The 23,860-nt window shown below is 47.4% G+C and overlaps 1 protein-coding gene across 3 annotated transcripts in view; it reads left to right on the top strand.

Annotated features, from left to right (window-relative positions):
• Positions 1-1,438: 1,438 nt before the first annotated feature.
• Positions 1,439-23,860, top strand: part of LOC130368057 (zinc metalloproteinase-disintegrin-like crotastatin) — a 111,391-nt gene continuing 88,969 nt past the window's right edge. Inside the window, exons 1-3 of one of the 3 annotated variants that reach the window (XM_056571285.1) lie at positions 1,439-1,749; positions 7,267-7,400; positions 14,671-14,753. In XM_056571285.1, the coding sequence (XP_056427260.1) occupies positions 1,451-1,749; positions 7,267-7,400; positions 14,671-14,753 (516 nt within the window). In that variant the 5' untranslated portion in view covers positions 1,439-1,450. Of the gene's footprint in view, positions 1,750-6,222; positions 6,354-7,107; positions 7,163-7,266; positions 7,401-14,670; positions 14,754-23,860 lie in introns of those variants that run through there. The other 2 variants (XM_056571287.1, XM_056571286.1) reach the window with 2 other exon arrangements.

The raw sequence follows: 23,860 nt of genomic DNA on the forward strand, positions 1-23,860 counted from the left end.
CCAATTTTTTTTTCCCCGTACAAGAATTATGTACTTCGACACAAGAACTTTGTACTTGTACAGGAATTTTATACTTCTGTACAATAATACCATTTACATTGCCGACATTTTATGTAACCAGGCATTTTATTTATCAGAACATAAGGGCTATACGACAGCAGCATAACACATTCAGGCAACATTCACCTGCTGCTTGGATGCAACATTTTGTGCACAAAAATATATTACTATGAGGACATTTACATAAACGGTCACGTAAGGCTCGACAGTCCACCTACGTTATAAAGTCTTAAATAAAACATTCGGCTGTTGCCGATTGCCGGGTACGAACTTACTAGAATCTCCTCAGGCAAGGAGTCTCTCGGCCTAGGTCCGGGCACAAGCTTGGGGAGGGAGGTGGTTACATTGCTGAACAGGTGAACTTCTTGGCATAGCCCTGCCAGGCACTTCCTCTTGAACAGGTTACAAAACTGGAACATCTGGAACAAAATAAAGGTACTGGTGTACCACACAGTTAATGACAAGAAAATGACAGTGTTTAGAAGATATTCTTCCTTGCTTCCCAATCCCTCCAGTCAGCATGCTTCCGTGCCTGGGACATGTATCTCGGAGCACGAGATTGGGGTTCCCGCATGGGATGGACATGAGTATCCCATGTCACGTTAGTGAGCCTGGATTGAGCTATAGTGGGGTTTTCATTTACCACCACGTTGACCTCGGCAGCTGAGGCCTCAGGGACAAGTGTAGGTACCGGTGAATCCGGCCACACCTCCTTGGGTGGAGTAGGCCGCGACACATCAGTTGGTGCCTGAAGATGAGGCCACACCTCCTCAGGGGGAGTAGGCCTAGGCACATATGTTGGTGCCCGATGAGTAGGTCTCACCTCCTCTGGGGGAATAGACCTGAGCACATTCTCCGCCAAAGATGAACTGGAACTTGACTTTCTCAGATATTTTGGAGCCATCACGGGCGCTTCCGCCAGGAACTTCTCCTCTTCAAGGGCATCTGTAGACCTCCACGGCCATATGCTATGGGGATCCCAATCATCAGACGGGAAATAAGTAAATGGAATTTCCGTAGGATTTTTGGGCCTTGTTATGGCTGCAGTACATTCACCCCGCAGACTCTTGACTTGGGTGTACTCCACAATCTCCCCTCGCTCCAGAAAGTGGTATCTTTTGGGCAGGTAGTCCCGCTGAACGGCCCTTCTGTTAACCAATATGGTCCCTCCGTGCCAGCAGTCCTGGAGGGTACCAAAGCCTCTTGCTCGGTCGAATTTAATCACAGTAGCGCGTTGGCGCTCTAAGGGTGGCTCACCCTCTCGAGGATAGTCCAGCATCCTGATGTACATATCTTCCAGCTTTTTAGTGTCCCTATGCTGCTCCACCTGGACTTCATAAGGGAGGCGTTTCGGCCCATATCTCTCCCTATGCTGGGCTTCAACTGCTCAATGATGCCGGCGACTTCGGCCTCCCTGCAGGCCCTTTCGGCCTCAGCTGTAGGGACTGGTCGATGGGACTTCCCGGGCGGGGGAAGGACGTGGTCCCGCATATACTGTATCAGCGCAGGCTCATCGCCGAACACCCATTACGGGAGAGGGGGTGACCAAGGGCATGCGCTGGCTGGAGCTACTTGTGATAAGGGGACCTCTCTCTCTGGGCTTGAGGAAGAAGAAAAGGTGGCTTCAGCCGGAATACTCACATCCGATTCTTCTGTAGGAATCTCGGCCCAGGATCCCCATGTCCTGTGGTGAGGGGACAGTCTCACCGGTGATGCCGTTGCTGATGTTCCTGATGAAGCCCCTTTGGGGGTTGCTGGCCACTCGTCATCCTTTGGTGGCGGAGGCAGGTTGCAGGCCTCCTCGGCCCCAAGGGACAACTGCTGCAGGCGGTCAGCGAGTTCCCGGAATAGTTGCGCTGCGGCAACTTTCAGCTGACTGCGCCATCTTAGGACTCTCCTCACATGTCTCGTTGGGCTCCGCCATCTCCATACAATTCTACTTTGGCATAGGAACAGCTACACAATGTCCACGCCCAGGGGCGGGATGCAGACCAGCGCGGAACATTTTGGCGCGCTTCTCGAGTTCTGCCTTAACCCTTTCAGGTACAGTCTGCAGCGGAGCACGTAGCATGGCTTTGTTCCTGATTTTACCCTTGGCCACAATACAGTTTTCTTCACCTCCTCCCTTACTTTTTCTTGCGCCCCGACTAAGCACAATTTCAGCAATAAAGTCCCGTACACTTTTGGGGGCAATTTCAATCGCTACTTGCAAAAATCCTGGACAGTATGCTATACACATTTCTGAATAGGGGGAGGACTATGGCTCTTGCAATAATGCTGTTGTTACGCCTAGCGCTCCGGGTCCCCGCTCCTCCCCGGAGCGCTCACGGCGTCCTTCTCCCTGCAGCTCCCCGGTCAGTCCCGCTGACCGGGAGCGCTGCACTGTCATGGCCGTTGGGGATGCGATTCGCACAGCGGGACGCGCCCGCTCGCGAATCGCATCCCAGGTCACTTACCCGTTCCCGTCCCCTGCTGTCATGTGCTGGCGCGCGCGGCTCCGCTCTCTAGGGCGCGCGCGCGCCAGCTCCCTGAGACTTAAAGGGCCAGTGCACCAATGATTGGTGCCTGGCCCAATTAGTTTAATTGGCTTCCACCTGGTCCCTGGCTATATCTGACCTCCTCCCATGCACTCCCTTGCCGGATCTTGTTGCCCTTGTGCCTAGTGAAAGCGTATTGTGTGTCTAAAGCCTGTGTACCAGAACTTCTGCTATCCACCCTGACTACGAACCTTGCCGCCTGCCCCCGACCTTCTGCTACGTCCGACCTTGCTTCTGTCTACTCCCTTGTACCTCGCCTATCATCAGCAGTCAGAGAGGTGACCCGTTGCTAGTGGATACGACCTGGTCACTACCGCCGCAGCAAGACCATCCCGCTTTGCGGCGGGCTCTGGTGAAAACCAGTAGTGACTTAGAACCGGTCCACTAGCGCGGTCCTCGCCAATCCCTCTCTGGCACAGAGGATCCACTACCTGCCAGCCGGCATCGTGACAGTAGATCCGGCCATGGATCCCGCTGACGTCCCTCTGCCTTATATCTCTGATATCACCACGGTGGTCGCCCAGCAATCCCGACAGATCGCCCATCTAACCCACCAGCTGTCGGAAGTATTCACCATTGTGCAGCAACTTCAGTCGCAACTTCAGCAGCAATCATCTCCTCCGCCAGCTCCTGCACCCCTTCCGCAGCGAGTGGCCACTCCTAGCCTCCGCCTGTCCTTGCCGGACAAATTTAATGGGGACTCTAAGTTTTGCCGTGGCTTTCTTTCGCAATGTTCTCTGCACTTGGAGATGATGTCGGACCAGTTTCCTACTGAAAGGTCTAAGGTGGCTTTCGTAGTCAGCCTTCTGTCTGGAAAAGCTCTGTCATGGGCCACACCGCTCTGGGACCGCAATGACCCCGTCACTGCCTCTGTACACTCCTTCTTCTCGGAAATTCGAAGTGTCTTTGAGGAACCTGCCCGAGCCTCTTCTGCTGAGACTGCCCTGCTGAACCTGGTCCAGGGTAATTCTTCCGTTGGCGAGTACGCCATACAATTCCATACTCTTGCTTCTGAACTTTCCTGGAATAATGAGGCCCTCTGCGCGACCTTTAAAAAAGGCCTATCCAGCAACATTAAAGATGTTCTGGCCGCACGAGAAACTCCTGCTAACCTGCATGAACTCATTCATCTAGCCACGCGCATTGACATGCGTTTTTCTGAGAGACATCAAGAGCTCCGCCAGGAAAAAGACTTAGATCTCTGGACACCTCTCCCACAGTCTCCACTGCAATCTGCGCCTAGGCCTCCCGCCGAGGAAGCCATGCAAGTGGATCGGTCTCGCCTGACCCTGGAAGAGAGGAATCGCCGTAAGGAAGAGAATCTTTGTCTGTACTGTGCCAGTACCGAACATTTTTTGGTGGATTGCCCTATCCGTCCTCCACGTCTGGGAAACGCACGCTCGCACCCAGCTCTCGTGGGTGTGGCGTCTCTGGATGCTAAGTCGGCTTCTCCACGTCTCACGGTGCTTGTACGGATTTCTACTTCAGCCAGCTCTTCCCTCTCAGCCGTGGCCTGCCTGGACTCTGGTGCTTCTGGGAATTTTATTCGGGAGTCCTTGGTGAATAAATTCCGCATTCCGATGACCCGTCTTGTCAAGCCACTCCACATTTCCGCGGTCAACGGAGCCAGGTTGGATTGCACCGTGCGTTACCGCACGGAGCCCCTCCTAATGTGCATCGGACCTCATCACGAGAAAATTGAATTTTTGGTCCTTCCCAATTGCACTTCCGAAATTCTCCTTGGACTACCCTGGCTTCTACACCATTCCCCAACCCTGGACTGGTCCACTGGGGAGATCAAGAGTTGGGGTCCCTCTTGTTCCAAGGACTGCCTTAAACCGGTTCCCAATACTCCCTGCCGTGACCCTGTGGTTCCTCCTGTATCCGGTCCCCCTAAGGTCGTTAGGGACTCTGCCTGCCACAGAAAATGCCTCTCCCCCCCTCCCAGTCCCTTCAGGCAAGCCTCTGTGTCCCCTCATGGCTCCCGTCCTTGTGTCTCCCTGCCCCGTGCCAAGCTTCACCCTCTGCCCTCCCTCCCCATTCCTACTCCTGCTGTACTGCCTGCCATTGAGGAAACCATCCATTCCTTCCCGGTGTCCTCATCCCAGGGGAGGCAGTCACCGGACAAAAAAAAGGGGAGACCTAAGGGGGGGGGTACTGTTACGCCTAGCGCTCCGGGTCCCCGCTCCTCCCCGGAGCGCTCACGGCGTCCTTCTCCCTGCAGCTCCCCGGTCAGTCCCGCTGACCGGGAGCGCTGCACTGTCATGGCCGTTGGGGATGCGATTCGCACAGCGGGACGCGCCCGCTCGCGAATCGCATCCCAGGTCACTTACCCGTTCCCGTCCCCTGCTGTCATGTGCTGGCGCGCGCGGCTCCGCTCTCTAGGGCGCGCGCGCGCCAGCTCCCTGAGTCTTAAAGGGCCAGTGCACCAATGATTGGTGCCTGGCCCAATTAGTTTAATTGGCTTCCACCTGGTCCCTGACTATATCTGACCTCCTCCCATGCACTCCCTTGCCGGATCTTGTTGCCCTTGTGCCTAGTGAAAGCGTATTGTGTGTCTAAAGCCTGTGTACCAGAACTTCTGCTATCCACCCTGACTACGAACCTTGCCGCCTGCCCCCGACCTTCTGCTACGTCCGACCTTGCTTCTGTCTACTCCCTTGTACCTCGCCTATCATCAGCAGTCAGAGAGGTGACCCGTTGCTAGTGGATACGACCTGGTCACTACCGCCGCAGCAAGACCATCCCGCTTTGCGGCGGGCTCTGGTGAAAACCAGTAGTGACTTAGAACCGGTCCACTAGCGCGGTCCTCGCCAATCCCTCTCTGGCACAGAGGATCCACTACCTGCCAGCCGGCATCGTGACAGTTGTGCACCCTTTTTTCATTGCGGGTGGTCAGGGTAGCAAAGTTATTAAAGGCACACACCCATATCCTGTTCGTAGGACCCCAAAAGAGTTGTGGTGTCTGGGGTGTTGCAATAATATTACAGGGTCTGGTGGTATTAACCCTTACTTGTCGTGACGCCAGGGTGCGGTTTGCTTAGTATAGAAGATCCTGCCACCAACCGGCCCACAAACGGCAGGGATAATAAACAGAATGTCCACAGCAAATTTTACAAGATAACCGGAAACTTTTACTTTTCTGCAAACAGTCTTTAAAATTGTACAATTGTACAGGAAACCAGGATGCAGGTTCCTCACAGGCTTTGCTGGGACTAATAGTCTTTAGCTTTAAGCAGGCAAATGTGCTACTAATTATAAGATTTGAGTGGAATATTAGTCACACAGGATTTGTAGGTTGAGCTTTATAACGCACGGTTTTAGTGGCTGTTGGTTCTTTAGGCTTTGGCCTAGTTGAGATGAATGAAAATATGCTGATTGTGCTTGCTTGATAGTCTGGAACTAAGAGCAGGAACCTAGATAGAAGAGAAAAGAATTTGGAGACTACAGCCCCTTATATACCAGGGGGGCTGGACTAATCCCATTGGCTGCAAAGCCTGTAAGTCCTGAACCCAGAGAACTCTGGGTATATCACATGACATCATCACATGACCCCGGAAGGTCCTAAATATCTATACAACCATTATCATATACCACGTGACCTGTATAGGTCCTATACATCGGCACACTATACAAAGACACATTTCCACGAGGCGACCAAGGGGCAAGCCCTGCAGGAGAGCCCTGTAGAATGGAGGGACTCTAGCTGAGGGGACTTTAGACAGGGACAGGACAGATTCTCAAGTCCAAAACCTGGTAAGTTATGGAAGGGGTGAAGTCAGTCACAGTCTGTCATAGTCAAGTCAGTGCCAGTCATCCTGTCTCAAATCAATGTGGCCTGCATCCAAATTGTCCCAGCAAGCCCTAAGCTCTCTGAAGTCACTGGTCACCTCCGTGGGCCTGGCCAAGCTGTATAGACTGTTACATCTGTCTGACTCAGTAAAGCTGCCGTTGTTCCATAACTTGGCGTCTGAGTCATTATCCCCCCCGTGCATAGACCAGGATCCAGCAGTATACCTTTGCGTGGTATTGAGGATAAACCATGCCCTGGCATCACGAATACAAGGGGTTGATGCCACCTGCCCCTAGGGCAATTCCATCTGCCCTCATTACACCCCCTACCACAGGAATATCTATGGTTATCTCTGTTATGGGGAGATCTATGGGTGTCACTGTTGGGGAGAACTATAGTTGTCACTGTTATGGGGTAACTATGGATATCGCTGTTGTGAGGGATCTATTACTGTCTCTTTTATAAGGGATCTTTGGCTGTCACTGTGATAGGGAGATCCATGGCTTTCTCTGTTATGGGGGATCTATTGCTGCTATTCTTATGGTGGCATGAGCCATATTGTGCTGGTGTTATCACTATGCTGTCACTACTTTATAAATACAAAGCAGCAGGATTGTGTAGGTGCAGTGTGCACCCTACTATTTATTACAATTCAGTGGTGTTATTGGTATCCATAATACAGGGGGGGATTATAACTGGAGCAGTGGCCCATAGCAACCAATCAGATGCCAGCATTTTTAGAGGCTCTAAGGAAAGTGAAACCAACAGTCCAGTTAGTTGCTATAGTAACTGTTACACTTCTCCATAGCAGTAGGTCCAATCATACCTATTATAGGATCTTTATTATCTATATTATTATGTCATGTATTTCTCTAGGATCCTGTACTGTGTTCCTGAGGAGATGATGAGGGTTGTGAATATGGCTTCTGAGTCTGGTATTTTTAGGATGAAGGTGATAAGAAGTGTCTGGACCATGCTGGGACCTGTTCTCCTGATGCTGGGACTTCTGGGTAAGGACATGGACCGACAAATCATCATATCTGGGGAACCATGGTTTTCTGTGAATGTTCAGTATTTGAATTAAGATGGTGACTACACATGTTATCGAAGATCAGAGGACATATACAACGATCCCTCAACTTACAATGGCCTCAACATACAATATTTTCAACATACAATGTTCTTTTCTGGACCATTGTAACTTGAAACCAGACTCAACATACAATGTATGGACAGTCCATATCTGTGAAACATGTCAATAGCTGGAAGAACTGACCAATCAGAATGGGCATTCACTGGTAAAACCCCTGTATTACGGAAGTGCAGGCACTGACTGGCTGTCTGGTAGCGCCCCCTACAGTACAGGGAGGTATTACATGTTCTGTACTACTCTTTACCTGTTCCAGGGATAGCAGTTCCATTGTGCATTTTTTTAGGACACTGTATACTGTACAGGACCCTGAAGAAGCCCCTGTCCTCTACATAGACAGTGATTTACAGCTCCCAGCAGATCTTTCTTACTTTTATATGTAAGGACTTGCTTTATCTGTATTAGTTATCTTCTTATTTTTCTTTAAAGGGGTAGTCCAGTGCTGAAAAACTTATCCCCTATCCTAAGGATAGGGGATAAGTTTCAGATCGCGGGGGGTTCGACCGCTGGGGCCCCGGCTCGCTGACCATATAGAGGGTGTCGACCACCACACGACGCGGCGGCCGACACCCCCCCTCAACACTGCGCTATGGCAGAGCCGGAGATTGCCGAAGGCAGCGCTCCGGCTCTGCCATAGAGTTGTATTGAGGGGGCGTGTTTGCCGCGGCCTGATCCCCCGCCATCTGAAACTCATAGGGTAGGGGATATGTTTTTCAGCACTGGATATCTCCTTTAATCCTCACTTTTTCCTATTTTTGGATGACATTTTGGGGGCTTTAGAACAAATTACCATAGAGTTATGGTTTCAACATACAATGGTCGTACTGGAACCAATTAATATTGTAACTTGAGGGACCATTGTATATGACTGCTGTAGTGTTACTGTGCCGCTCACTTGTCTGTATGACATATATGTGCATAGACATCACTGTACTGTTTATGGCATGTCCACAACGGTAGCTGAATGGCTACACAGTCCTAAGGCGGTGCCACCTTTGACCACTTCTGTCCCTAGAGTTGCCACCTTTCTTGCAAAAAAATACCAGCCATACTAATTTGCATAATTAATTATATATGCGTGACATCACAGGATACACAAATGCGGGGGAATTTCTGTCCTATTTTGACCCCTATATCTTTTTTTATTTCTCCGTACATGGGGCTGTATAAGGGCTCATTTTTTGCGCCCCGATCTGCAGTTTTTAACAATACCATTTTTGTTTTGATGTGACTTTTTGATCTTTTTTTTCTTAAATTCAGGAGTTGCAGTTAGTTACTAACTACAACACTCAGCATGCCCTGATACATCCCGTGGCTCAGCAGCTGCCCCACATGAAAACTACAACTCCCAGGATGTTGGACTATATAGTAGTATATAATATAGATCAGTGTTTCCTAACCAATGGTGCCTCCAGCTGTTGCAAAAATACAACTCCCAGCATGCCCGATCAGCCGTTGACTGAACATGGGTATAAATTTGTGTCACGGAGGGCTAAAACCATCGGCCAATGTGTTTCCCCGAGCTTGTTTAGTTCTGGTGAGATTAAGAAACCCACCTGGCTCAATACCAAGGGCAATTTCAAATGTGGACATCTAAAGTGTATTTGTTGTAAAATCATGAAGAATTCCAAAACCTTTATGTCCACAGCAACTGGAGAAACATTCGGTATGTCAGAATACATTAACTGCAACACGAGTCATGTGGTTTATCTAATGACATGTAACATCTGCCAATTACAGTATGTGGGGTGCACCTCCAATCCCCTGAAGGCTAGGACCAGAAAACACCTGTCGGACATTCCCCATTTCCAGACCCGATATCTTTCCATGGTTAGTAAGCATTTTGCCGAAAAGCATGAGGGTGATTTTTCTGGTCTCAGCCTTCAGGGGATTGAAAGGGTTACTAATAATATTAGAGGAGGTAATATCAAACAAAAATTATTGGATAGAGAGGTTTTCTGGATTATCAAACTTAAAACCAGGTGTCCCCTTGGCTTAAATTTAAGACAAGATGTCATTCTCCATTATTGATCTGCTGCTGTTCCCATATAAAATTATATATTTTTGGTTCCCCTTGGAGTTTGGGAGGAATTTCACGTTTATATTCTTTTCCCACAATTGTTTCCCGCACATATGATAATTAATAGCATATGTATAACAGAGTATTAAACAATATATATACCATATGTGGGGACATTTTTGAGACAATTCAATTGTTCCATATTAGTCCGTATATTCATTTGCGATCCTACTATTCAATTGGAATAAAAAATTTAAACACATTTTTCTTATGTCCTATGGTAGTATATACAACCATATGGGTTACTTGAATTCATCCAGATATATATGATATGATATTGGGTAATATTTATATAGATTTTTCTATAGAAAATTCCCTTTTCTCTTTTTTATTTTAGGATCGTACATGTATATATGTTATGTATACAGAGAAATTGGAGTTATAACACCACCTTAAGTATAAACGTATAAATCTTTATTGAAAATGTTTTACATAAAAAAACATATAGATGCAAAAAAGTGAAGTATTGCAATGGAAATCCAGCACAGAAATATCTGTCGCAGAGTAAGAATAGTACATACAAATGAGTACACAAAAATTGTCCACACACTATATATAGCAATCTATAGTGTGTGGACAATTTTTGTGTACTCATTTGTATGTACTATTCTTACTCTGCGCCAGATATTTCTGTGCTGGATTTCCATTGCAATACTTCACTTTTTTGCATCTACCGTATATACTCGAGTATAAGCCGAGTTTTTCAGCACGATTTTTCGTGCTGAAAACACCCCCCTCGGCTTATACTCGAGTGAACTCTCCACCCGCAGTGGTCTTCAACCTGCGGACCTCCAGAGGTTTCAAAACTACAACTCCCAGCAAGCCCGGGCAGCCATCGGCTGTCCGGGCTTGCTGGGCGTTGTAGTTTTGAAACCTCCGGAGGTCCGCAGGTTGAAGACCACTGCGGCCTTCAACATCATCCAGCCCCCTCTCACCCCCCTTTAGTTCTGTACAGTACTCACCTCCGCTCGGCGCTGGTCCGGTCCTGCAGGGCTGTCCGGAGAGGAGGTGGTCCGGTGGGATAGTGGTTCCGGGCTGCTATCTTCACCGGGGAAGCCTCTTCTAAGCGCTTCGGACCCGGCCTCAGAATAGTCACGTTGCCTTGACAACGACGCAGAGGTGCGTTCATTGCCAACGTACTTCTGCGTCATTGTCAAGGCACCGCCTCTATTCCGGGCCGGAAGCGCGGAGAAGAGGCGCCCCCAGTGAAGATAGCAGCCCGGAACCACTATCCCACCGGACCACCTCCTCTCCGGACAGCCCTGCAGGACCGGACCAGCGCCGAGCGGAGGTGAGTACTGTACAGAACTAAAGGGGGGTGAGAGGGGGCTGGATGATGTCGAAGGCCGCAGTGGTCTTCAACCTGCGGACCTCCGGAGGTTTCAAAACTACAACTCCCAGCAAGCCCGGACAGCCGATGGCTGCCCGGGCTTGCTGGGAGTTGTAGTTTTGAAACCTCTGGAGGTACGCAGGTTGAAGACCACTGAGGGCGGATGATAAGAGGATGATGAAGGGGGGGTGTGGGATGATGAAGGGGAGGGGTGTGGGATGATGAAGGGGGGTGTGGGATGATGACAAGAGGATGATGAAGGGGGGTGGGGATGATGACAAGGGGATGATGAAGGGGGGATGTGTGGGATGATGACAAGGGCATAATGAAGGGGGGATGTGTGGGATGATGACAAGGGGATGATGAAGGGGGGATGTGTGGGATGATGACAAGGGGATGATGAAGGGGGGATGTGTGGGATGATTACAAGGGGATGATGACAGGTGATGATGATGAGGGTCTGGATGATGACAGGCGGTGATGATGATGAGGATGTTAATGACGGGTCTGGATGATGACGGGGGTCTGGATGATGACAGGGGGGGATGATGTATTTCCCACCCTAGGCTTATACTCGAGTCAATAACTTTTCCTGGGATTTTGGGTTGAAATTAGGGGTCTCGGCTTATACTCGGGTCGGCTTATACTCGAGTATATACGGTATATGTTTTTTTTTATGTAAAACATTTTCAATAAAGATTTATACGTTTATACTTAAGGTGGTGTTATAACTCCAATTTCTCTGTATACATACATTTATGGAGTTCCCCTGTCCTTGACAGGATTAGTACACACTCCCCTATGGGTGTCATTGGGGCACATGGGAGTGTATGGTGCATTTTTTTAGGACTTTGGTATTCATGTATATATGTTATCTGACATTTTGTAATTTGCTCTTGTATTTTTAGTACTAACGTATGTGTTTTTCTATATTACTGCTTGTAACCCAAGTGTTTTAATATTTTGACTACTGTTCACACTATATGTGCGTTTTTACTATATTTACTATACTTGCTGGATGGAGGTGAATAATGGGTTAAGCCCTGTGAACATTCCCCTCGGGGCGGATCCCATTTTTTCACCCCCACATAAGCAAGCCACTTGCACTATTGTTTTGTATGACCAAGGCTGCTGAGTGCGGCTGAAACGCGTCACCTTGTCATCACCCACGGTTACCGCTGAATAAAAATCGTATTGCTTGACATCTTGCTCTGGAAAACTCCATTTCTTTCTATTGTTATATGGACTGAGGTCCGGTCCGGTCCGTGAGCGGGAGGGGCGATCGAGTGAGCTGTGCTGCACCTGTTGTACCTGTTAAAAAATGTGCTACTGTATCGATACCTTGGTCGTGATTAATAACTGTATAGAGAGAAGTTTGTGACCAGAAGACAACCTGTTTTCCATGGGGCCTTTATAATGGAGTTAATAAAATCAGTAGTGTCTTTTAGATGGGATTTTAAATTAAATACATATTTTTGTAACATTTTATCCAAATAATGAGAAAGATTTGCCGATACAGAGTTGATGCCGGATACGATCGGCGCCCCGGGGGTTTCTCCGTGTTTTCATACACTTTAGACAAATGGTAGAAAATTGGCAGGGATGGTTCAGTAACTGATATGTAGTCATGTTCTTTTTTGTTGAAACCTTCTGAGGCTACAACCTTTAGTTCTTGTACATACTGTACTGTGGGGTTATATGGCAATGTTTTGTAAAATTGAGTATCAGATAATAAATGGTTAGCTTCAGTAATGTAGTCGGTGAGGTTTAAAATGACGATCCCGTCCCCTTTATCTGTGGGGCGAAATACTATATCCCGGTTATTGGCTAGGTTTTTCATGGCTTATATTTCATTTTTAGAGAGGTTGTTGTTGTATCTGTATGTAGATTTGGTTATGGCGTCCATGTCATGTGATACCAGATTAGAAAAGGTTTCTATAAAGTTGCCCTTGGATTGTAGAGGGTAGAAGTTGGAATTGGGTTTGAGATCCGTGTGTATGGCGGGAGGGTGAAGGCCATTAGTATCTTCATTTTCTGGAGTGAGTCTCTCTCCCTCGAGCTCTTTTATGTTAAAGAATCTTTTGACAGTGAGTTTCCTAATATATTTGTCTAGGGCTATAAAAAGATCAAAGCTGTCAGCACTGTTGGGGAGACAGAAGGATAATCCCCTCTGTGGTAGTTTGGTTTCTATGTCAGTGAGAATATAGGAGGAGAGGTTGAAGATTTTAACTGTGGCTATCTAGGCCGTTGGATTTTGGTTCCGTCTTTTTCCTCTCCCTCCTCCTCCCTCCCCGTCACCCCCTTCACCATGTTTTTTTCTTTTTATACTCAGGGAGGGAGTAATGTGTTTCATTTTCATTGTTGGTGGTTGTTTGATCATGCCATGGGGAGGTCTAACAAAACAGTAGCATTATGCAAACAGGATTGTTCCAGGGTGGACGGATCTCCTGTCGGGGGCAGTATGGAGACATCAGAATTTTGTCCTACAGGAGTGAAAATTAAGTGTTCATGTGTGCTCTCCTGTAGTAATTGTGGACTCTATATAGATTGTAAGTAAAGAGTCCTCAAAGGACGATTGTGATATGGAGTCAAATCATCCAGAAGGCAGGCGGCTGTTAGGAGAGGTGTGGTTTGGAAGCTGTTTTCACAAAAACAAGAAGTTCCTGAGCCCTTGAGTCCCTGTATGTCCTCAGGGCTCACCTTCAGTGTTCCCCCATAAAGTGTATAGGTTGTACATAAAGTGTAAAGGACTTTGATATGGTCACATGGTTATCAATCACATGACAATGGTTGTCATATGTTAAAGTCACATGTTTTGTTACCCAGAGAGCACCAGATGACCCACAGCTAGCCTATGGGCTCCTTGCTCAGCCCCCCTTTATAAGAGAGGGAGGTACTACAATCTCGCTCTTCTCTTTCACTTTCTGCTGAGGTCAAGTCCAGTCCAGACATCTCAGAGCCTGTGTCCAGCACATCTGGAGGCCTCAAGCCTAAATTGCAGCCACAAGTCAGTAAGTCAAGTCATCTATGTCTGCTGTCCCTATCTTCAGTTAAGTCAAGTCAATTATAGACAGGGTGGCTGTGCTTAAAGTCTGTCAAAGTCACTGCAAGTCCCAGCAAGCTGCGAGGTCCCCTGTGTTACTGGTCACTTCTCTGGGATCCTGACTGAGCTGTAAAGACGGTACCATCTGTCTACCTCAGTAAAAGCTACCGTTAACCTAACCTGGCCTTGGACTCTTATTTGTCCTGCCTAACCTAGGACTAGCCTAGGACTAGCGGTGCTACCTTCGGGTGGTTAATCATTATGTAGACATAGCTTTACATGAGCTTCTCCTCTGACTGCCCCAAAATGATGCATCTGCTGAGCTTGCATGGGTATTAACAGAGGGTAAGGGTATAAGCCGTTACTACACTACCTTATTTGTATGGCCAGGGATTAGTATGCAGTAAACGCTTATATATTGTATGCCAATGGTTACATTTTAGAGCCCTTTATATCTAAAATCTATGCCCAATCAAGCTATATGTTAGCCAGTGGAGACTGTGTGCCCTGTGTAACCTACCCTTAACCTGACAAGCATACAGCATATATGCCCAGATTTTATTGGGTGCTCCAACCCAGTGGGTCCTGGCACCAGCCCAGGTTGCTTTGTTGCTTATGTTGGCCCTGTCTAATTCAATTTATAAAGCTCCATTACTTCTGGTGTTTTTGTCTTTTAGTATTTATTCAGTTACCAGGAGGACAGACATATGAAGTCATCTTTCCTCTGAAGCTACACTCTGTATACAAGAGAGAAACCCAGGTAGCCCCCATATACACTTCTCATTATTGAACTAAACAAAGGAATTACTGTCATAACAGGTGTTCATAGTAAGAAGTCTAAGACCAGGTTCACACATTGTAAAATGAAAAAAGAAAAAAACAACAGTAAAACTGACAAAGAAAGCTGCAGTTTTATACGTAATAATTTTATACAATGTGTGCACTGACTTTTCCACATTTTAAGATAAAGAAAACCATTGCTGCCTTATCACCCTATTTTACTGCTGTTGTTTGGGTTTTATTTTTCAATGTGTGAACTTAGCCTAAGGCTGTATTCACATCTGAGTTGGAGCTCTGTTTAACCCCTTAAGGACTGAGCCCTTTTTCACCTTAAGGACTCAGCCATTTTTTGCAATTCTGACCACTGTCACTTTAAACATTAATAACTCTGGAATGCTTTTAGTTATCAATCTGATTCCGAGATTGTTTTTTCGTGACATATTCTACTTTAACATAGTGGTAAAATTTTGTGGTAACTTGCATCCTTTCTTGGTGAAAAATCCCAAAATTTGATGAAAAATTTGAACATTTTGCATTTTTCTAACTTTGAAGCTCTCTGCTTGTAAGGAAAATGGATATTCAAAATAAATTTTTTTTAATTCACATATACAATATGTCTACTTTATGTTTGCATCATAAAATTGACGTGTTTTTACTTTTGGAAGACATCAGAGGGCTTCAAAGTTCAGCAGCAATTTTCCAATTTTTCACAAAATTTTGAAACTCGCTTTTTTTCAGGGACCAGTTCAGGTTTGAAGTGGATTTGAAGGGTCTTCATATTAGAAATATCCCATAAAAGACCCCATTATAAAAACTGCACCCCCCAAAGTATTCAAAATGACATTCAGTCAGCGTTTTAACCCTTTAGGTGTTTCACAGGAATAGCAGCAAAGTGAAGGAGAAAATTCACAATCTTCATTTTTTACACTCGCATGTTTTTGTAGACCCAATTTTTGAATTTTTGCAAGGGGTAAAAAGGAGAAAATTTTTACTTGTATTTGAAACACAATTTCTCTCGAGTAAGCACATACCTCATATGTCTATGTTAATTGTTCGGCGGGCGCAGTAGAGGGCTCAGAAGACAAATGGTTTTTGGGGGGCATGTCACATTTAGGAAGCCCCTATGGTGCCAGAACAGCAAAAAAAAAAACACATGGCATACCATTTTGGAAACTAGACCCCACGGGGAACATAACAAGGGGTAAAGTAAACCTTAATACCCCACAGGTGATTCACGACTTTTGCATACGTAAAAAAAAAAAAAAAAAAAAATTCCCTAAAATGCTTGGTTTCCCAAAAGTTTTACATTTTTTAAAAAGGGTAATAGCAGAAAATACCCCCCAAAATTTGAAGCCCAATTTCTCCCGATTCAGAAAACACCCCATATGGGGGTGAAAAGTGCTCTGCTGGCGCACTACAGGTCTCAGAAGAGAAGGAGTCACATTTGGCTTTTTTGAAGGAAATTTTGCTCTGGGGGCATGCCGCATTTAGGAAGCCCCTATGGTGCCAGGACAGCAAAAAAACCCACATGGCATACCATTTTGGAAACTAAACCCCTCGGGGAACGTAACAAGGGGTAAAGTGAACCTTAATACCCCAAAGGGGTTTCACAACTTTTGCATATGTAAAAAAAAAAAAAATTTACCTAAAATGCTTGGTTTCCCCAAAAATTTACATTTTTACAAAGGGTTAAAGCAGAAAATACCCCCCAAAATTTGAAGCCCAATTTCTCCCGATTCAGAAAACGCCCCATATGGGTGTGAAAAGTGCTCTGCTGGCGCACTACAGGTCTCAGAAGAGAAGGAGTCACATTTGGCTTTTTGAAAGCAAATTTTGCTCTGGGGGCATGCCGCATTTAGGAAGCCCCTATGGTGCCAGGACAGCAAAAAAAAAAAAAACACATGGCATACCATTTTGGAAACTAGACCCCTCGGGGAACGTAACAAGGGGTTAAGTGAACCTTAATACCCCACAGGTGTTTCACGACTTTTGCATATGTAAAAAAAATAAAAAAAATGTTACCTAAAATGTCTCTTTTCCCAAAAATTTTACATTTTTAAAAAGGGTAAAAGCAGAAAATACCCCCCAAAATTTGTAACACATTTTCTCCCGAGTACGGCGATACCCCATATGTGGCCCTAAACTGTTGCCTTGAAATACAACAGGGCTCCAAAGTGAGAACGCCATGCGCATTTGAGGCCTAAATTAGGGACTTGCATAGGGGTGGATATAGGGGTATTCTACGCCAGTGATTCCCAAACAGGGTGCCTCCAGCTGTTGTAAAACTCCCAGCATGCCTGGACAGTCAGTGGCTATCTGGCAATACTGGGAGTAGTTGTTTTGCAACAGCTGGAGGCTCCGTTTTGGAAACAGTGGCGTACCAGACGTTTTTCATTTTTATTGGGGAGGGGGGCTGTGTAGGGGTATGTGTATATGTAGTGTTTTTTTACTTTTTATTTTATTGTGTGTTAGTGTAGTGTAGTGTTTTTAGGGTACAGTCACACGGGCGGGGGTTCACAGTAGTTTCACGCTGGCAGTTTGAGCCGCAGCTCAAACTTGCAGCCGGATACTTACTGTAATCCTCCGCCCATGTGAGTGTACCCTGTACGTTCACATTGGGGGGGGGGGGGGGGGGACATCCAGCTGTTGCAAAACTACAACTCCCAGCATGTACGGTCTATCAGTGCATGCTGGGAGTTGTAGTTTTGCAACCGCTGGAGGCTCCGTTTTGGAAACAGTGGCGTACCAGACGTTTTTCATTTTTATTGGGGAGGGGAGGGGGGTTGTATAGGGGTATGTGTATACGTAGTGTTTTTTACTTTTTATTGTGTGTTAGTGTAGTGTTTTTAGGATACAGTCGCACGGGCGGGGGGTTCACAGTAGTTTCTCGCTGGCAGTTTGAGCTGCGGCAGAAAATTTGCCGCAGCTCAAACTTGCAGCCGGATACTTGCTGTAATCCTCCACCCATGTGAGTGTACCCTGTACGTTCACATTGGGGGGGGACATCCAGCTGTTGCAAAACTACAACTCCCAGCATGTACGGTCTATCAGTGCATGCTGGGAGTTGTAGTTTTGCAACAGCTGGAGGCACACTGGTTGTGAAACACAGAGTTTGGTAACAAACTCAGTGTTTTGCAACCAGTGTGCCTTCAGCTGTTGCAAAAGCTACAACCCCCAGCATGTAAGGACAGCGGAAGGGCATGCTGGGTCTTGTAGTTATGCAACAGCTGGAGGCATACTACATTGGCTGGGGATGCTGGGGACTGTAGTTATGCAACAGCTGGAGACACACTGGTTTGCTACATAACTCAGTGTGCCTTCAGCTGTTGCAAAACTACAACTCCCAGCAGTCACCGACAGCCAACGGGCATGCTGGGAGTTATAGTTATGCAACCAGCAGATGCACTACTACAACTCCCAGCATGCACTTTAGCTGTTTGTGCAAGCTGGGAGTTGTAGTTACACAACAGCTGAAGGTACACTTTTCCATAGAAAAAATGTGCCTCCAGCTGTTGCAAAACTACAAGTCCCAGCATGCCCATAAGGGCATGCTGGGAGTTGTGGTGGTCTGCCTCCTGCTGTTGCATAACTACAGCTCCCAGCATGCCCTTTTTGCATGCTGGGAGCTGTTGCTAAGCAACAGCAGGAGGCTGTCACTCACCTCCAACGATCCAGCCGCATGAGGTCAGTCCCTCGCCGTCGCCGCCGCTGCTCCTGGGGCCCCGATCCCAACATTGACGCCGGGGATCGGGGTCCCCAGCACTTGGGGTGCACGTCCCGCACCCGCTCACGTCCTCCGGAAGAGGGGCGGAGCGGGTTGCGGGAGTGACACCCGCAGCAGGCGCCCTGATTGGAATCAGGGCGATCGTGAGGTGGCACCAGTGCCACCTCACCCCTGCAGGCTCTGGCTGTTCGGGGCCGTCGGAGACGGCCCCCAACAGCCTGTAATTCCGGGTCACCGGGTCACTGGAGACCCGATTGACCCGGAATCTGCCGCAGATCGCTGGACTGAATTGTCCAGCAATCTGCGGCCATCGCCGACATGGGGGGGCATAATGACCCCCCTGGGCGATATGCCCCGATGCCTGCTGAACGATTTCAGCAGGCATCGGGCACCGGCTCCCCTCCAGCTAGCGGCGGGGGGCCGGGATTTGACAGGACGTACTCAAACGTCCTGAGTCCTTAAGGACTCGGAAAAGAGGCCGTTTGAGTACGTCCTGCGTCCTTAAGGGGTTAAAGGAGGCAATATGCCCCAACCAAGAAATCTCACACCTACCGATATTTTCCATCTCTCCTCTCAGTTTTTGTAACAAAGGCAAGTAGTTAGCTTTATACACTGCTCAAAAAAAATTAAGGGAACACTTTAACAACACAATCTAAATCCAAGTCAATGACACTTCTGTGAAATCACACTGTCCACTCAGGAAGAAACACTGATTGACAATCAATTTCACATACTGTTGTGCAAATGGAATAGACAGCAGGTGGAAATTATAGGCAATTAGCAAGACGCCCCCAATAAAGGAGTGATTCTGCAGGTGGTGACCACAGACCACTTCTCAGTTCCTATGCTTCCTGGCTGATGTTTTGGTCACTTTTGAATGCTGGCGGTGCTTTCACTCTAGTGGTAACATGAGACGGAGTCTACAACCCACACAAGTGGCTCAGGTAGTGCAGCTCATCCAGGATGGCACATCAATGCCAGCCGTGGCAAGAAGGTTTGATGTGTCTGTCAGCGTAGTGTCCAAAGCATGGAGGCGCTACCAGAAGGCCAGTACATTAGGACACATGGAAGAGGGCAACAACCCAGCAGCAGGACCACTACCTCTGCCTTTGTGCAAGGAGGAGCAGGAGGAGCACTGCCAGAGCCCTGCAAAATGACCTCCAGCAGGCCACAAATGTGCATGTGTCCACTCAAACGGTCAGAAACAGACTCCATGAGGATGGTATGAGGGCCCAACGTCCACAGGTGGGGGTTGTGTTTACAGCCCAACACCGTGCAGGACGTTTGGCATTTGCCAGAGAACACCAAGATTGGCAAATTCGCCACTGGTGCCCTGTGCTCTTCACAGATGAAAGCAGGTTCACACTGAGCACATGTGACAGACGTAACAGAGTCTGGAGACGTTGTGGAGAACGTTCTGCTGCCTGCAACATCCTCCAGCATGATAATGGTGTGGGGTGGCATTTCTTTGGGGGGCCACACAGCTCTCCATGTGCTTGCCAGAGGTAGCCTGACTGCCATTAGGTACCGAGAAGAGATCCTCAGACCCCTTGTGAGACGATATGCTGGTGCAGTTGGCCCTGGGTTCCTGCTAAAGACAAGACAATGCTAGACGTGAGGAGGCTGGAGTGTGTTAGCAGTTCCTGCAAGAGGAAGGCATTGATGCTATGGACTGGCCCGCCCATTCCCCAGACCTGAATCCGATTGAGCACATCTGGGACATCATGTCTTGCTCAATCCACCAACGCCATGTTGCACCACAGATTGTCCAGGAGTTGACGGATGCTTTAGTCCAGGTCTGGGAGGACATCCCTCAGGAGACCATCTGCCACCTCATCAGGAGCATGCCCAGGCATTGAAGGGAAGTCATACGGCCACGTGGAGGCCACACACACTACTGAACCTCATTTTGACTTGTTTTAAGGACAATACATCAAAGTTGGATCAGCCTGTAGTGTGGTTTTTGTGGGGTTTTGAGTGTGATTCCATATCCAGACCTCCATAGGTTGATAAATTTGATTTCCATTGATAATTTTTGTGTGATTTTGTTGTCACATTCAACTATTTTAAGACTAAAGTATTTCATACGATTAGTTCATTCATTCACATCTAGGATGTGTTATCTTAGTGTTCCCTTTATTTTTTTGATCAGTGTATATATTTTTAACTGAGAATGGGATTTTAACCCTAAATATGTTATCGCATCTTCTCTCCAATCTAAATGATAGCTAGCTTTTAGAGAGTCACAGGTATGTTGGGGTAGGTAGACAGGCAATATCTGAGATTTCTGAAACTTTAGCTTATAATAAGAAATTTCAGGCTTAGTTAAAGTCACTATTATGTCATCAGCATAAAGTGAGACTATATGACTCCTATCATTTATTGTAATCCCCAAAATATCAGTCTCCATTCATATTGCTTGGGCCAAAGGCTCTATACAGAGAGTGAAAATCAAAGGTGACAGGGGGCAACCCGGTCGAATGCCATTGCTAATCAAGAACTCCTGTGACAGAGCTCCGTTTGTATAGACCTAGGCATTTGGCATTGTATATAAAGCTTTAATGCAGGGGTGTCAAACTTAAATTCATCGGGGGCCGCATCAGCAGTTTGGTCACCCTCAAAGGGCCAGTTGTATCTGTAGGACCCCTCCCCCCCCCCTACATACCGTATATGCCGGCGTATAAGACGACTGGGTGTATAAGACGACCCCCAACTTTTACATTTAAAATGTATAGTTTGGGATATACTCGCCATATAAGACTACCCCTCCTACCGCAATGTACAGTACCTTGTAGTTCCCCCCACATTAGGTAGGCAGCATGTTCCCCCACATTAGTAGGCAACATGTTCCCCCACATTAGGTTGGCAGTATAGTTCCCCCCACATTAGGTAGTCAGTATAGTTCCCCCCACATTAGGTTGGCAGTATAGTTCCCCCCACATTAGGTAGGCAGCATGTTCCCCCACATTAGGTTGGCAGTATAGTTCCCCCCACATTAGGTAGGCAGTATAGTTCCCCCCACATTAGGTAGTCAGTACAGTTCCCCCCTCATTAGGTTGGCTATAGTTCCCCCCACATTAGGTAGGCAGCATATTCTTCCACATTAGTTGGCAGCATGTTCCCCCACATTAGGTTGGCAGTATAGTTCCCCCCACATTAGGTTGGCAGTATAGTTCCCCCCACATTAGGTTGGCAGTATAGTTCCCCCACATTAGGTTGGCAGTATAGTTCCCCCCACATTAGGTAGGCAGCATGTTCCCCCACATTAGGTAGGCAGCATGTTCCCCCACATTAGTAGGCAGCATGTTCCCCCACATTAGGTTGGCAGTATAGTTCCCCCCACATTAGGTAGGCAGCATATTCTTCCACATTAGTTGGCAGCATGTTCCCCCACATTAGGTTGGCAGTATAGTTCCCCCCACATTAGGTTGGCAGTATAGTTCCCCCCACATTAGGTTGGCAGTATAGTTCCCCCACATTAGGTTGGCAGTATAGTTCCCCCCACATTAGGTAGGCAGCATGTTCCCCCACATTAGGTAGGCAGCATGTTCCCCCACATTAGTAGGCAGCATGTTCCCCCACATTAGGTTGGCAGTATAGTTCCCCCCACATTAGGTAGGCAGCATATTCCCCCACATTAGTTGGCAGCATGTTCCCCCACATTAGTTGACAGCATGTTCCCCCACATTAGTTGGCAGTATAGTTCCCCCCACATTAGGTAGGCAGTATAGTTCCCCCCCCCCCCACATTAGGTAGGCGGTATAGTTCCCCCCACATTAGGTAGGCAGCATGTTCCCCCACATTAGTTGGCAACATGTTCCCCCACATTAGATTGGCAGTATAGTTCCCCCCACATTAGGTAGGCAGCATGTTCCCCCACATTAGTTGCCAGCATGTTCCCCCACATTAGTTGGCAGTATAGTTCCCCCCACATTAGGTTGGCAGCACCCCCCCCCCCTCCCTCCCTCCCCACAGACATACAGCCTCAAGCCATATACAATGTATGGCTGGAGGCTGTATGTCTGTGTGCTGCCCCCACTGTGATCCGGCCACCGCTCCTCCGGCCCAGGGTCACATCTACTGCTATGGCCTATGGACCATAGCAGTAGGTGCCAGGACCGGTCGAGCGGTGATCGGAACGCTGAAGAAGATAACGCGCTGCCGTTCACTTACCAGGGCCTGTGCGCGTCCTCCTGCGATGATCCTGCCGTCCTCCTGTTCCTCCCGCGTCTCTATGGTTGTACATAGTCCCGTGCGTACAACCATAGAGGCGGAGGACCAGGAGGACCGAAGGAGGATCGCCGCGCATGCGCTGAAGAGGCAGCTTTCTTTAAAAAAAAAGCGAGATTAAAGGTGAAGGCTGGCGGCGGGCCACATGACGAGGTCTGGGGGACGGATTCGGCCCGCGGGCCAGGTGTTTGACACCCCTGCTTTAATGGCTTCCAAAAAAACTCCCTCTATTCCCACTTGTTGGTGAGCTGAGAAGGCAAACGACCAATTAATACGGTCGAATGCCCTCTCAGCGTCCAATGACAGGAACAACGTTGGAATCCCTCTAGATTCTACATATTGCACCAAGTTTAGTATTTTTGTAGTATTATCACATGCTTGCTGACCCCTAATGGAGCTCTCCTGGTCAGCATTTACCAGGTGGGGCATCAGAGAGGAAAGGCGCTGTGCTAAGATCTTGGCATATATTTTTAGATCCAGATTCAGTAATGAAATATGCCTAAAATTACTTGTAGTATCTGGGGTCTTTCCTTCTTTCGGGAGGGTTATTATCATTGCTGCTTGATTTTCTCTTGGGGCCACCCCTGACTTGAATATCTCCTGTAAAAAAGTAAATAGGTGAGTTAAAATTGTCTCCCTCTATCTCCTATAGTATTCTGCCGACAGGCCATCAGGACCTGGTGATTTTCCTAGTGGAGCAGTAGACACCATTTTCCTCACCTCTTCTAAAGCCAATGGCCTATTTAAATTTCCAATCTGTAATGAAGTCAGACGGGGGAGATGTAGCCTTGTAAAAAAAAGAACTGAATCTCCTTTTCTGTTTACTTTGTAATTGAGTTATCGTCTTTTATATTATACAACTTAGAAGAATAGGACATACATTTTATCTGCTATCTGCCGAGGGTAAGATGTATTATTTCCTGATCCTTCCTCTCTCAAAAATTGAATTCTGGATTTTGCCTGTCTGCCTTTTATATGACCCGCCAACAACTTACCCGCTTTATCATCATACGCATAATACCTGGCTTTCAGTTTCTGCAATGATGTTGTGTATTCCTCTGCTAAATGGGCCCGAATCTCCATTCGTACTGTAAATAATTTATCTGCCAAAACAGAAGAAGGTGAAAGTTTAT

This window comes from Hyla sarda, chromosome 4 (genome assembly GCF_029499605.1).
Source record: "Hyla sarda isolate aHylSar1 chromosome 4, aHylSar1.hap1, whole genome shotgun sequence".
Lineage (NCBI taxonomy): Eukaryota > Metazoa > Chordata > Amphibia > Anura > Hylidae > Hyla > Hyla sarda.